The sequence below is a fragment of the Acanthochromis polyacanthus genome, chromosome 7 (assembly GCF_021347895.1).
Source record: "Acanthochromis polyacanthus isolate Apoly-LR-REF ecotype Palm Island chromosome 7, KAUST_Apoly_ChrSc, whole genome shotgun sequence".
In the NCBI taxonomy this organism is placed as follows: Eukaryota; Metazoa; Chordata; class Actinopteri; family Pomacentridae; genus Acanthochromis; species Acanthochromis polyacanthus.
In genome coordinates, this window is record NC_067119.1 from 28431421 (window position 1) to 28447441 (window position 16021).

At 41.5% G+C, this 16021-nt stretch overlaps 1 protein-coding gene across 1 annotated transcript in view; it reads right to left on the bottom strand.

Annotated features, from left to right (window-relative positions):
* Positions 1–15796, bottom strand: part of LOC110950525 (transmembrane protein 132D) — a 29561-nt gene extending 13765 nt beyond the window's left edge. The window contains exons 1-3 of the mRNA XM_051950334.1: positions 15106–15796; positions 8712–9588; positions 1288–1425 (exon numbers count right to left, since the gene is read on the bottom strand). Of these exons, the coding sequence (XP_051806294.1) occupies positions 1288–1425; positions 8712–9588; positions 15106–15178 (1088 nt within the window). The 5' untranslated portion in view covers positions 15179–15796. The remainder of the gene's footprint in view (positions 1–1287; positions 1426–8711; positions 9589–15105) is intronic.
* Between the last annotated feature and the right edge of the window lie 225 nt (positions 15797–16021).

The following is a 16021-nucleotide window of genomic DNA, read 5'->3' on the forward strand; positions in this document are numbered from 1 at the left end:
TGGAGCATATCTCAGAAACCACCTGAAGGATTTCATGCATATTGCACCAACGCCACCTGTGCATAATGTAGATCTGCCTTTTTTGCTGTATGACCTTGACCTGATTGTTTTTATTGTAGTGAAGATGTATCATTTTGTAGGTGTATCGTCCAGTATATATTATTATTTCTTGCACTTAGAGGCACTATATATAAGGCGGGGGATGTTTTAAGCAGAGCGTGTTTATTTTTTAAATTCCAGGATTATGTTTTTAAGTTCCACATACCTGTGACTAAATATGTTGTGTCATTGTACAATCACTGTGATCAGTTGTAATGCACAATGCACACAAATAAATGTTAAACTGAGTCATAGTGTTGTTGAAATTGCGCTTACTTTAATCTCTGGTTGTTTCTAATATGATTTTTTAAAAGGACAGTTCATTACATATAAAGATTTTTCTAATATACTTGTACTAATATACTCCTTTGCACTAAAACGTCGGAAAAACTTAGACTTATTGTTACTTCTCGGTAATTATGCTATAAGTTTACTGGTCCCTTTGAGATCAAATTAGCCTCTATGCGGCCCTTGGACCAAAATGAGTTTGACACCCCTGCTGTACTCTATGCCTTTTATAAACAGGTGTCTCATAATCTCAGGAGGCACGCGCCATGACTAAACTCTTAATTGAAGTCAACTCCTCTTAGTTCAATGAAATAAAGCTGCACTGAGCTGAACTTAAAAGGACATCTCAGAGAGGCTGCCTGTCGGAGAAAGGTTGCAGCCTTGTTTAATGAGATTATGGAGCAAGATAAGTACTTCGTAGTAGCCCAAAGCACTGAGTTTGATCCGACCAAACTGCGGATGTCTTGTAAATAGTTTTAGCGTTCTGTTCTGAAAATGGCTCACTGTCATCTTTCAAGTCATAGGTTAAAATGTGTTTCATTGCATGCTGGGAATGCAGGAACATGCACAGCTGGTAAATGTTTAATAATTTAAGTACAGAGGAGAAGTGGGCAATAAAGGGGAAAAGGCAATACCTGTTAACAGAGCACCTGATGCCAACCTGTGCTTAGAGGGTAAGAGATGTCGTCCCAGGACACAGCACAGTGTGCACTAAGCCAGTCTGAGACCTCTACAGTGGTTTGTCTTGTGCTCCTCAGGTGCAGAGAAAGATACTAGCAGGATTTGCAGATCACATGATGGAATAGCGCCAGTCAAGACACTGAGCTCTCTGAATTCTCTTTGGAAGTCTGGGGGTTAAACATGTATCGATAATACATAATGTGATGTGATCAGACTTGCCTTTTCCCAGGTATGGGCGCCTTTCTCTGACAAATGACAGCGATGGCTCCATCTGCACCCATATCCAGAGTGATGTCCCACAGCAGAGAGTTACTGGGTGTCGCCGTTCGAAAGGTCACACCTTTCTTGACCGATGCTCTGTGAAAAGTCAGAAGCAAAAAGGTCAAGAATGTGTTGAATGTAAGATGTGTCATATTAATAACCACAGGAATTCAAGGGAATGAAATGCTATTTTTCTAAAGCTGAAGTGGTGAGGTGGCATAATGTTCCCAACTTACCAAATTACCGTTTTCTCAGCCTAATTACTTTTTTGCCTTTTGCAATTTTCTTGTGACAAATATTGCTATGCACAGTATAGTTTCCCATCTTTGTGTGCAGTAGATTTTACATAGATCTAGTGTAATTCATTCATTTGAACCACTACTTGAATATTCATCAGATTTAGTCCAAAAACTGAGCAATTTCCAAAACACAAAGTAACGAAAATTGTGTAAGAAAATGTCAAAAGTGATACAGCCATCCATACACCACCTTTAATTTTATTTTATTTAACCTTTATTTTACCAGGAAGTCCCTTGAGATTAAAAATCTCTTTTCTGAGGAAGACCTGGTCAAGACAGCACACCAATTCAGACAATGGAAAATGTATAGTATAAGTATATAAAAACAATTAAGACAATTCTGATATATATATATACAAATATTTAAACAGGTTCAACAAAAAGAAAAGAAGGAAAAAGAAAAAACAGATCAGGAAAAACAGTTACACACATGGATTACATTTTCCTCTATTGATTCAGGGAGACAAAGTCACCGAGCTTCAAAATGCTTTGGAGGTTTTTCCATGACCAAGGTGCATTATGGGAGAATGCTGCTCTGCCAATCACTCTCATCTCCTAGCAGTTGAAGGAGCAAAGAAAGCACAATTCTTTCTATTCATCCTGCTCTCGGCATGTAAAATATACTAATGAATTGTTAGGTTTTTTTGGCTTGTAATTTGTAAACGGTGTGCATTACACAGGAGAACAGGCTTTCGCGCTGAGCTTTCTTGGCATAAGCAGCTTGCAGCAGGTCAAATGTTAATGGGATACTCTTCTGCAAGAATTGCAAAGGCCAAAAGAAGCATGCATGTAAAAATGCAAAAAGAGAGAGAGAGAGAGAACATCCAGCCATCTGCTGCCATACTAAGAGAAATCCATATGCATTGCTCCGTAATTTTAAGTAATGCTCAAATAAGATTTGCTCAATACACAGCTGCAGCACGGGCAAGTTGTCTTAAACAGTTCAGAAAAACATCCAAGCGTAATTCTTTTGGTTTCCATCTGCGTGCAAAGCGATGTGGTTTATCTCTGAATCTTTGAGATGAACACACGTGTTGAGCGCATTATGAGTCTCTGAGGAGGTGTAATCTATGATAGGAGCAACAGCAATCTGAGCACTTGTCCTGCTTTGGCCTTGGTTTTAACTTCCAAATCCAGGCGAAAGAAGACAAGACACTGCTCCCTGTTCAACACAGTGAAACAAAACAGTCTCTGAGCATGCATTATTTACTAATTGAAATGTTGACATGGCGGTGAGCACTTTTTTTTTTTTTTCCACATTTGTGTTTGCTTGTACCGTGTGGGCCCTCGCTTTGGCAAACAGCTGCACATCCGTCAATTTTCAAAATGAATGAATCTGGCTCGTCTTGTGTTCAAACAGGCAAAGAGCACACAGGTGAAAGGTTGCAATTAAAAAGGGATGAGCAGTGTCTTTTCAATTGCGGCTTAATCTTGTGCCATCGTGACCCTGTGACTGCCTATTTTCATTCCAGCTGCTCACCACAGAAGCTGATTTATCTGATTAACACAGTTCGCCCAGGGATCAAAGTTGAAATTGTGTGGTGCTAAAACTGTCTCGCAAATTAAAACCTTCTGGTGATGATTGCACAGTTGAATGTAGCTGAATATTTGCTATATGATTTGCCATAATCTAGGTAGTTGAGTCGAAGCCTTTAAACGCTCGCTGTCTCACACTTTTACCACATCTCAGGAATTACACCGAACTTCCAAATTGAAAACTCGGAGCAGGTCCACTCAAATGAAGCCCAAGAGGGAGGGAAATGCTGCTGGTGGTGTGTGGACTCGGTTAGTTTAGTAAATGAAACTAGCTTCTCTGTGCATTAGAATGAATGACAGAGGAGAACACAAAGGCGTAACCAGTTCATTGTTATCAGTCAGAGGGTTCCCAGGAGGCAGCAGAGAGGGAAAACACTCAGTCTGGTCGAAATGAGGAGAAGAGGGAAAACAGGAGGTTTTAGACGTAAGAGGCTACAGATTTCTGATTAGGATGAAGGTGATAACAAGAAAGAAGGAAGCTATGTTAATACCTGTGGCAATACAATGGAGATAACATGCCACATATTAATTATTTCTTTGTCTTTGCAAATTCGCTGCTTGGTTTCACATCACACAGCATTGGTAAATCAAATGTGATCAGTAGCAACTGTTCACACACCACAAAGTGGGAAAATGTATCAGTTTTTGTGCAAATTTTCTTGCTCCCAGTCGTTTGCAGCTTCATATATAGCTTACAGACATATCACATACAGTAGCATCATTATAGTCACTTATTCTAATAAGTCTATGTGGAACACCATCCACACGTAATGCATCAAATTCATCATGCTTTTTACAGCATTGCACTGCCTAGCTTACATTTAGCTCAACCAGCAACACATTATTTCATTGTCTTAAACTGCAAAACTCCTGCCTGCAGAGAAATCTATGTGCAGTGTAATTGTGCAGTTTGCTTTCAATGGGGAAAAAAACCTTTCATCTGCCATAATCAATGGGCTAAGCAGGATGGCATGGTTAGTGCATTAATGAGAAAACCTGGGAGGACCGTTAATCTAGTAATGGTTTCTGAATAACATGACGTGCCGTGCTGAAACACCTCTGTGTGTTGAGCGGAGCGGAGCAGAGTTTAACTAATAAAAGTGACCGTAACAAGCAGACTTATCTAAAGCCCCCCCCCCCCCCCCCCCCCCCCCCTCTTTTTTTCTGTCTTTCCCAGCTCGCCTTGTGTGAAAAAAAAAAAAAAGACAAATCCCCTGTGACTGGAAGAGGCGTTTTTCTTGTGAGTGGTTGGGAACAGGAACCAGTGTCCATGGCTTTAGTTAGCAGGCCCTGAGGAGGCAGCGGGCAGGGGGAGGAACCGGGGCACAGAAGATGGATGGCTGTGGAGACTGGAGCTGACAGTGTGTGAGAAAAGCAGCTCTCAGGTGCTGCACCTACCATCCATCTCACTTCTGACCAGGCAAGGCATGAGTGGCACTATTGTTTCACCTCTTACATACTCTTCATTCACTCACATGCACATGCACGCACTTAAAATACTACCACACCAGACAGTGCACACAGGAGACATGGCACAGAAATACATGGACACATATACACACCGTCAAATGCACTCAAAGCACGTCTTGATGGCTCTTGGTCTTCATCAGCCAAGTCCCTTCCCTTATTTATTTTGTGGGGTGCAGTATTCTTTACACATATATTGACTGATTACAGAGACATGGCCAACAAAGAAAGTAAAACAATGAGACAATTCAAAACAGCATATGTAGCACAATAAAGCAGGGACTGGGTTTGATCAAAGACCCTGAAGATAGATTGCATCCTCCATATGAGCTCGACAGCCTGGCCCAGATGCATTCCATCACCAAAGCTGCCATCGAGATGCTACATAGGGTTTGTAATTGCTTCCTTGATATAATTTGTGTTCCCATCTTTAGCTTTGTGAAAGCATCACTGCGGGGCCACGGTACCACCAGTGAACCCCCGTGCGATCGGAAACAGATGCAATCGTTAATTATGCAGGCAAATGTCCACCGTTTAGCCAGTCTGATGGCCAGCCATCGGCAACGTGCTTATCGTACTTATGGGGCAGTTTAGGGAGTTGGGGAAACGTTTATGCCAACACTTCTGCCAGATGGCAGCCACCACAGCACTAAAAATGGATGTAAAAGCCCTATTTGTCACACAGATGAATGATGAGAGTCCCTGAATGAAAAGCTCACTGACACAGTGTGCTGTAGATGCAAAGGCTCAATGTTAATTCACAGCCACGATGCTACCTTTAAATAAAACCTTTAGGACAAGGCAAACTACTGTGCCTCGTCACTGACTTTTAATAGCTGTTAAGAAGAAAGGGAAAAACTTAATTCCACCCAACTTCGTGAGGAAAAGGCTCATCTAATTGCCCTTTTTGTGCAGTGTGATGACAGTGGTACAGCACTTTATCTATGACCTTTACCAAAGCCTCGCTGAGAATGACAGATTCATTTTGCTGGAACGGACAGGTGTGGCGTGTCTTTTTCTCAATCGACCTGAAATTTGTATGTCCCTTGACGGTGGCTATAGACATCAATAACAGGTTTATCATGCTGATGAGAGAGTATTAGCCAAAGCCTAATGGGACATTCAGACAGTGATAAAGCACACAGACAGCTGTTGAGGACCGGATGCACAGAGCTTGTTAATGTGCTGATAAGCTGAAGGAGGGAAGCACTGTGTCACACACTATGTGACTTAAAGGAGCACTGAGTGTATCATGAAAAAAAAATGGAAAATCAAAGTTTAGTCACCAATACATAGTGTATAGACATAATTGGCTATCACAAGCTTAATTACTATAAACCCTCCTAACAAGATTGCCAATCTTCCAACAAAGTGCAGGAGGAGAGAGAGAGGGGGGCGGAGAGGAGAGGAGAGGAGAGGAGAGGAGAGGAGAGGAGAGGAGAGGAGAGGAGAAAGACGAAGTGAAGCTGTTTGTTCGTGTCCATATGTGTGACTGAGTAAATGAATTAAAGCAGCAATGATTAAAAGTGACAGGCTGAGGAGGGGAAATGAGGATTTATTTTTTGGCTTCATTGCTTCAGCTAAAATAAAGAGACAAGAAGAAAAGGAAACCCGATGAGTAATTCAAATGCGTGGTCTAACCTTTAAAAGCACATGAGCGTGCAGACGCTGATCTAAAATGCAATTTACGGATTCTCAGAAAGTCCTGGAAATTCTACCACTTATGATATGAAGGATGAAACAGCTCCAGCTTCAGATTTCTTTGTTTTCTGTTGGTGTGTCAGAAAAGAAGTGAATATCTGGCAGAAGTATTGAAATCTGACTAGCAGGACAAGTGCATTTATGCATAGCTGTCTGCTAAGTCAATATTTACCTTTTCCTGCATGCACAATTGAATTGTAAAATAGAATTAATGATCCACGACTGTTTCCTCGCTTGCTCACCTCCACTGAAGCATGTATGAACAGGTCGAGGCGGAAGCAACTCAGAAAGTGTTTCTTTTTCAGGAAGTATATTGATTATGTATTACAGTTTTTCAGTCCTCTAGGTCATACGCAGTCCAGAGACACTTTTGAACTGTTGCCTTGAAAGGCTTTCTTGTTAGTTTAAGTCAGGGCACCTCTCTGGACATCACTTAATGCTGCAAGACAAGATTAAGAGGGAGCTTTACCTTCAAATATGATAGATATGGGTGAAAAAGTCAAATTTTAAAAAAGATAATTATCATATACCTAAACATGTATTCTTTTTTCTGATGAATTGTTTTTTTATTTTATTTGATTGCTTATATAATGAGTCATCATCAATCATAAACTTTAAGTGCCGATTTCTCAAAACTTGAATTTCGGACACACATAAACTGCCCCTTAATTTATCTTCTTACGCTTTTGACCAAAACTTCCCATTTTGGCATACTGGTAGTATAGGCTATGTAGAATGCACCTATTGGGCATTTTTTTGATGACTTCATTCTATGCTGAGTTATATACGAAAATCTTTGTAGCAATTGTTTCATTTCATTACCATGGTAACCACAGTGAAATATGACAAAATGCCTAATAGGTGCACAGGTCCATACTTAAAGTACTACGTGGTGCACTGGTATCATTTTATGTTAAATATTGCATGAGATTTTGCTTGGGGGCAAATACAAGATGTAATTTCGGGTTCCATAATTCAACAGTATTTAATTTCAATCCAGTTGTTCAAAATGAAAAAAAAATGGTTTCACAGTAAAGTTGGTCTTTAGAGGTCTCTAAAAATGTACAGGTTGCATACCTTATCTTAAAAAGTGTTTGCAATATGAAACTTTCAACATTGGTCGTTTTTAGTACTCGGCCGGGTGAAGCTCCCCCTTAAAATGACATTAATTTATTAATGGACATGACACCAAATCACTTATGGAAGACAGACTCATGACATGCTCAAATAAACCAAATGAAGAACTGAGACATGCCTCCTGACAGACCATTATTCACTGACTTTGAGTAAAACAGATAGTGTCTTGAATAATAATCGTTTTTAAAAAGGATTCTCTAATCAGGTGAGCGTAAATCTCAGCTTGTCTGCTCTGACAGCTAACCTCGACACATCTAACTTTGCTGCAATGTGTTTCTGTTTGATCTCTTGTCTGGATGGTGATAACAAAAGGCTGCAGATGACCACGAAAACCATCAATGAAATGGTGAGAGCAAGATGGAAGCACTTAATTTAAATCCAGTTTTGAGATGCCAATCTCCCATGTTGCATCACTTCTCCTCGAAAAGGGGAGGAACACACTGTCATCTTGAGAGAAAGCCATGAGAACAGACAAAGTCTTGTTTTTCTTTCTTTTGTTCTTTTGTATTTTTTTCCCCCTCCAGAGGATATTAAATCAGGCGGTTGATGCATTTGTTCTTGGGAAATATATAAGTGCATTTCTTTAAAAATATTCGTGTAAAATTGGCCTCCATTTCCAAGGATGTCACAGAGACCTCCAGAGGAATAACTGTTTCTTTGAGATGGTACTACAGCTGCTCTCATCTCCCATCAAAAAGGAACGTTCTGCATTGCAAAATGAGCACAGAGCCTTAAATTAAATTGAGCTATCCTGGTAATCCCCATGATCTTCATACATTCAGCAGCAGTGCACAGATATAGCACAGATCTCGAGCGTTCCCTTAAAGCAGAGAAATAATGAGTCACAAGCTACACATGATTTTCTTTGATCCATATCAACCTTGATGACTCCCACTCTTGAAACAGGCCTTAATGTCATCAGACTGCGTTCACTCCAATAACCTAGCCCGTTTCCCCGAAAGACAGTTAACCACTATGATATTTTCAGAGAACACCATAATCCATTCTAAATCTCATCTCCTTCAATATTCCCTTATTTTTGAGGGCACAGGATTTGTGCAAGAATTAGAGAAGATAACTAATACTTTTAGTGAACAAGGCCCCATTTTGAATTTTCACACTGACCAGTCAATTTGAATTTCATTGAAATCACAGAGCTCAGTGAAGTGGGGACAATATTTCTCTCACAGTGCTGCCATCATGCTACTGAGCAGTCTGAGGAAACAGAAAACAGTGTTTTACCTGAGAGTGAAGTTAGTCAGCTGAGCAGAGCTGGCCATAAGTATGTAGAAGGTGGCGATGTCGGTCTTCTTCAGAGGTTTGGAGGACGTCCGTATGACGATGGCGTTGCCGAGCTTGAGCCGAGACAGCGTTGCCATCCCTTTAGGCACCTGCAGGAGACGCACGCTGCCAATCCTCTGCATGGGAGTCACAGGAACATACTCAGCCTGCTGCTGTGAAGCGCCCCAGCGACTCCCGTCCACAGAATTACACTTCCCATTGACTTTGGGCTGAGCCTGGTAGTACATCTCCACCGGGTTCCCAGCAGATGGATCCTGCCTCTCCCTGCTGGTACCCTCTGACCCCGGAGCAAACCAGCCAAGCGCAGGCGCCAGCTCGGCCATGCAGGTCCCTCTTTCACCTCCCATGGCACAGGAACCCCTCACCTCCTGGGTCTGCCAGAAAGCATACACTGTCACACACGGTAGCTCGTCCACAGCACCTTCCCCCCTGTTCCAGTCCCTCCCCGCAACATAGAAGAGGACTCGCACTTTGGGTTTGGAGGAGAAAACCCGAGGCGTCAGCACGAAGGTCTGGATTTTCCAGTTAAAGGTAAACACCTCTGGGGCGTTGAAGAGCTGCACAGATTGGACCAGATCTCGAGGCACAGACCTCTCTGTGGACATAGGGCCATAGCTGGCGTTGACAGCAGGCTGCCGGCTGGCTCTTAAAATAACAAACGGCTGCGTGTGACTCTGCATGCTGGAGTTCCTCATAAAGTCCTGGCCAGCCTCCTTTAGGAAGAGGTAGTCGGCATCGCGCACCTCATAGTTGACCGGCAAGAAGACAGGGAAAGGCACTGGGCTCTTACTGTCAGTCAATTCCTTACTGCTCAGATCTGTAAGGTAAAAATAGAAAATTACACTTGGCTTGTTGCCATGGGAATATCTCATGTTCACCACATTTCTGAGCAACTGTATTTGAAACAAGGACACAAGTGAAGTTGGGAATTTTCCTTCACATATGAGAGACAAACACAGTGAAAGTACAGTGAGCACAAAGATCAGCCAAAGTCAAACTGATCAGCTGAGTGGGACAACAAAGTATTACCCTAAAAGGTCTATGAGATTAACCTTAAAATGCCTGTAACAGAGCACATCTGTGAAATAAACAAGAGAGACTTAAAAGTGTTTTTGTCTCTGAGGCTGCAGCTCGTCTTTGCACGGAGCTGCAGTGGAACCCTTTGGCTCTGCTGCAGTGTTATTAAGGAGGTGCAGGAGGTTGAAGGGTCATTATCTCATTATTTTGTCATGTTATATGTTATGTTGGCGGTAGTTATGGTGCGTTCTCAAAATGTAAAGCTAATAAACAAAACTAAATGAAATCTTACCCAGAAAGACGGAAAAATTACAACCAAAAAAAGGTCAGTGTGCGTGTCGGCTTCACAAGCCTGAAAAAAGTGAAAGCTGCACAGGTCGGTGTCATTTTCTTTACGTCTGTAGAACACTCAAACGCCTTTTACTTTCCAAACCCACCTGAAGCACCTGGACCTGTATTTTTTTATGCCATCTTTGGGAGGTTATAATTCTTCCGTCCTTTATCATTATTCCCCTCCAGGATGTACACCAGCAGTTCTCATGTCACTTTTCTTTTCACTTGCACTTTGTTTGCCTTTTGCAGAAGAGCAAGATTTTCTGAGTGGTACTAACAATTTCTTTTATATATATATATATACTCAATTAAAAAAAGCAAAAGACCTTGCTCTCCTTAAGATCAGCCCACTGAATCACAGTTACATTACACTGTCCATTTCATGAGTCCAGTCTCCACATGTTAATTCTTGTGCAACATCTAAATAGTTATCATGTCCCAGAGATGAAATGTATTAGAAATTACTGTCATATTTGATAGAAATTGCTTACTTAAATCTGTTTGCCACCTTAAAAAATGCGTAAGTGATTCCAAATGTAAGCTTTTCTTTCAAATATTGCACAGCAATATTTCCATTTTGCGTTCGTCTGCCCCACTTTCTCTTCCCTCATAGATGAGCTGCTTTTTTCCTATGGGGAGAAAAGGTGGGATCTGATACATCTGGCGCAAGGTTGAAATCAGCCATCAGAAGCTGGGATTAAAATGGCTTTTCAGATTGTCAGAAGGCAGATCCTCATTGGTAAAAAAATAATAATAACAGAATAGCAGAGCCTCATTATAAGAAATGAGGGACATTGGAGACAGATTTTCATGATGATAATATAGAGAGAAAAACAGAAAGCACATCTGGAAAAGTGTCATATTATTCATTAAGACACGTATGCGTCACTTGTTTTGTGTCGGATCACATACTTGCACTGTGATTACAAGGATTACAGGCTGACTCTTAAATACTGATCACAAGTGTATAGAATGACCTTTTATGTCGGTGACTAAAAACAAACAGCATAAATATTCTGTGATCTGCTTTAAAAGCTTGATGGTGAGTGTAGCATAGTTCACCCAGCCGTCATGTGTCCTCATTAAACGTCCATTTTGATAGAATTATGAAGATTATAGCAGCTGACCTGAGTGTGCACTGTTTATCTGGTGGCTAATTGCCCTACTTGGTGAATTAAGGACAAAAAACACTGATGTTTCCTCTGGAGATTATAACAAAATGGATGAGGCTGCACTAAGCGTGGCATTGCATAGTGAAAAACAGCTTTAGCAGCAAATTAAACATAGAAAAATTATAATCCCACGACTGTCAAAAGTCATGAAGTCTTCGAAAAGAGACCATATCTAGAACTATAGGACAGTTTTATTTGTAAAGTGGTGACAGAAGATGCCACGTGGAGTGATGTCCGTCTCCGCATTATTAATTGCTATTTATCCAGCGAGGAAGATCTGAGGGTTTTCCACGTCAAACTCTCAAACTCGCCCGCCGTGTCCGTCATCGCTGGTGGCATTTGATGAGTCCGTCTATCATGGTCTCTTCTGCTATTCATCCTCAGTCATCCAACCCGGCAAAGAGCCTGTCAAGATGGTCTGACAGTTCACACAGCAATGACTATACTGTACGTGTCACAATCATGTCAGCCCAGCAGCCATCCAAGAAAGACAACAGCGTCTTTTTTATCCCCTCCACACGCAGACAACAGTGTCAGTCATGTTCACTGAGTGGGCGACACACTGTATGAGGCAGACACTGGGGCCTGAGATCTGGGCTGTCCAGGCTTAGCCTACTAGTGGCCACAGTGACAGATGTGCTGTTTAATACCAGAGTTGGCAGAAGCATGTTGGACTGCATATAAACTGGCTCACTGTCTCTAGGAGGGAGAAAGCACCGCCAGTACAAAGTACTTCACATGCAAGCTCGCACCTTTACAGTTGGATTTGATGGGCCATTGCTGCTCCTCTTGTTAATTCACGTGCTCTTCATTTCATAAAACCCGAAGGAGAGCCTTTAAATGAGGCACACAATCTATTTGTGGATATGGTTCAAACTCTGCAGGCACTGTTTGTTTATGGCAGGCTAAGTGGCGCACCCCCTTCTGCTTTGCCAATATTTTCGATATTTAACAACCATCCAATGTAAGCAAAACTTCTATCATGATAAGAGTCCTACTCTAATCTGATAAACATGAGAGCAAATCCGCTGCACCAGCTGTTCCAGTCTCTCAAATCATTCATTTTGAAGACCCTGAGCTTCTCTTCCTCCTTGGCTGAGTCAGAAAGCATCAGCGTTGCCGTGCAGATGTCCTGACTGCTTCTGAAAGCCACCTCTCAGAGGCTGCTCTCCCGCAAACAGAACATGTTCAGTGCCCTGCACTATTGCTTTATTTCATTTTGTTTCTCTACAGTATGTAGGTTAAGTGCTTTCTATGAGAAAAAAAGCAGAAGACTTCCTTTATGCCAGCATTTTGTTGTTAATTAAATCTTTCTTCATCCCTCCGTGTCCAAATGAAAATGCTCTCCATATGAAATTAGATTTACAAGTTAGTTTTTTCCACACCTTATGAAACTATCACTACCTTTGACTGATAGCAGAAAATTAACTACAGATAGGGATTTTTTTCTGACATGGATATGTAATCATTTAAAATGGAGCTTTTCATGTGTATAATATCTTTTTTTTTTAACTACAAACCCAATAAGAGCTTTACAGTCATGCATTAAAATAAAAGTGAAAACTTCTTAAAAGTTTAATACTGTAACTTGGATTTTCTTTGTGGCTTATGTAAGTAACAACAAAGTTAACTTATTTAAAGGCTTGCGACTTTATTCATTAAAGGCACGTTCGTTTCAAAATAATGTTCCCCATCACCAGTTTTAATAAAAACACTGCTGGATCTAATGAGCTACATTTTGCCCTGCAGTTTGTCTTATGGCTCCATATTAAATTCTTTTCACTGGCATGCCGGCTAACTGCTTTTCAGTGTGCTTGTCTTTTAGCATTATTTCTTAAATTGTAATCAATCTTTGTATTATTCTATTAAAACGCACAAAGCCCGGGCAACCGTTTGTGAATTCTAATGTGCACTAATGGCTTTTACCATATGTGCAAAACAGCTTGCAGAAGTGAGACGATTCCCAATGGCATCACACAAGACAACGATGCCTGCATTGGAATCAGTAGTTGAGATATTAAAAGACGTATTTGTGTCCCTAAGTTTCTCTTCCGTGCTGTTGTTCAGAGTTTATCATCAAACGATGGTCACAAACATAACAATGTGCTCATTATGAATACTTAAAAATAGGAAGGTGTTAATGGCCTAGATGCTAATAACACTAATTATGCAGCTGAAGCAGACTTTTTTCTTAAACTAATGTTAGCACTGTGTGTTTTTATCCTCTGATCTGCTGACCTTTCAAATGCATCTACCTTTAATTGACCATTAAAGGTTTTCATTAGGATCTGACAGCTAATCAATGAATTGGTCCTTGGATGCAAAGATTTGTATTGATGTTGACACTTAGGGATCCACTTGGAAGATAAATGGTGGTGTAAGACAGAGGAAAGAGGAGCTGTTAGTATAAAAACCATTTGTAGCTTTGTGGTTAATTGTCAAATGATATCCATACATGAGGACAAACTGATCCAAAATGGTCTGGAAGATAAATTACATAGCAGAAACACAAGTGCTTCAATGCTAAGTCTATTACTGGAGGAAGACTCAATTATTATGCCTGCAAAGAAATGGAAAGCCGCGAAGATCTGAGTTCACGCAAATCTGTTTTTAACTCTATTGTTGGTGCATTTCATGGAGCGTGCTCACTGATTCAGTATTTATGTTTTGTTGTATCATTGACTATATGTCATTACAGTGACCTGGGCTACAACAGTAAAGCTGCAAAACAGGCCTGCTCATCTACACTACCCAGGATAAAAGTTTGACCACAACACTTCACAGACATCAGATCCCACAGTTTAGGTCAAAGCAATCTATACAGCTTCACATTCTCATCTTACATGCTTTAGGAAGTGCTTTACAACGTAGGAAAACACAAAAATGATGCAGCACTGATCATATAGCATGCAATCCTCTGGAGTGCTGAGGGACAGGGTGGGGGAGATGAGGAAAGAGAGCAAGAGATCGGGGGTGGCTTAAGCTTATGCAGTGATTGGTAGGGATTGCTATGTCCAATGAGACTCTTAAAGCTGCTTTAAAGGACTGCTTTATCACAATTTCTCAATTTTTGTCATCTTTTTATCCCCACAAATCAGCCAGCCCGAATTCCCTAGAAATGGCCATCTAAGGCAGTTATAGGCTTTACAGTAAATGCCTTTGTGATGTGCTTTTCTTCTTCTTTTTTTGTTATCACGTTGGGAATTCAGATTGTCTGCTTCTTATTGCCTTCCAGTGTGTGGAAATGGGGTCCGAGCAGACAGCCATCAGGGAGCCGAAGACTTCCCCCCTGAGAGGCAAAGTACCGAGCATTAAGGCATGGCTCAAGTTGTAATAAAACCCCATCAAGTGTTTTACTCCTCACTGATTTCATGTTAAATGTTTTATATTTTCCTCGCTGCTGTGACACCCCCTTTGCTGCAAGTAAGACACATATGTTCATGTCAGGCTCGCTGGAAAGCTGTATCACTGTAGAGGAAGATGCAAGTTTGTGGCTCAAATGAGGACATTTATTTATTATTTAGACTTTCAGAGAAGGCTGTTTTTCTGGAGGCATGGTATTGCTGAGGGAAGGCCCACCTCTCATCATGTACACAACATGGAGAGTTCAGTTAAAATGCTTATTTGTTCTCAGCTGTTTGCATTAATTACAGTATAGACGGTGAATGCCAAAGCAGTGACAGTTCGCAGAGGATTTAGATTAATTCATTGTACTTTGGCACCTGCTGAGCTTGTAGGCTGCACGCTCCACGAGGGTATTCAGGATTTAAAAAACATCACAACACGCAACCAATTAGTCCCAGGTCACTTACCTTGTGTGAGAATTGCTGTGATTGTTGCAAAGACTATCTGTAAGATCCTCCAGCTCTGCCAGTAAAGGCTCATTTTGGCACCCGGCGCGGCTCGCTGTTCCAAGCAAGTTCCCTGTTTCCGTGCGGTTTGGGCTGCGTTTCAGCAGAGTACGGAGCGGATCGTCACATCCATCCCTGCAGTTTGCACACTTAAAATGATCACACCTGTGGGAGCAGAAGTTGTTGTGTAGTCCTTGTTGCAGGTGACATGGACCGCGGGTCGAGATCCGTGCATCGGCGGCTCTCCGGCTGTGCGTAAAAGTTGTGCGTAACGATTCTGGAGATGTCTCTCCTCCAGACTTTGCGTCCGTGTAGAAGAGGTGGGAGTGCTGAGGTTAACCTGTGAGACAGAGAATCCCCCGTTTGAATCAATATTACCCCCTCCAAGCGAATTATCTCCACAAGTCGCTCAGACTGAGTCGGTCTCCCGGGCTGCCGCCGCCGCGGTTGGGACTCTGCGGTGTTAAATGGCTGATAGCAGATCACTGACTATCTTGTCCGCAATCCTCAGGGCACTAAACTCATCATCTGTCACTGTTCATCCGCTCAGGAAGCCACGTCCAGTACGCTGCTGGTAGGATTAACCCTGCGCTAGGTTTGATTGTACTGCCAGAAGAAATGATCACACTACGTGATGCATTTAGTGACTGCAATTTTGGATCACTTAATCTGCTTCATTGTATGTTTACCCCGGAGTCGACACATAGTGAAAAATTAGGCTTCTTACAGTTTCAAAAAGATAAATATCCAGATCTGATTAATGAGAGCAGAATCAGACAAATATAAACACAATAGAAATATAAATTTACTTCTCTAACATTGTAACTCAATTTGGTTTGAAAGGATTATTGTTCTTCTGGGTCATTTTCTGCGGATA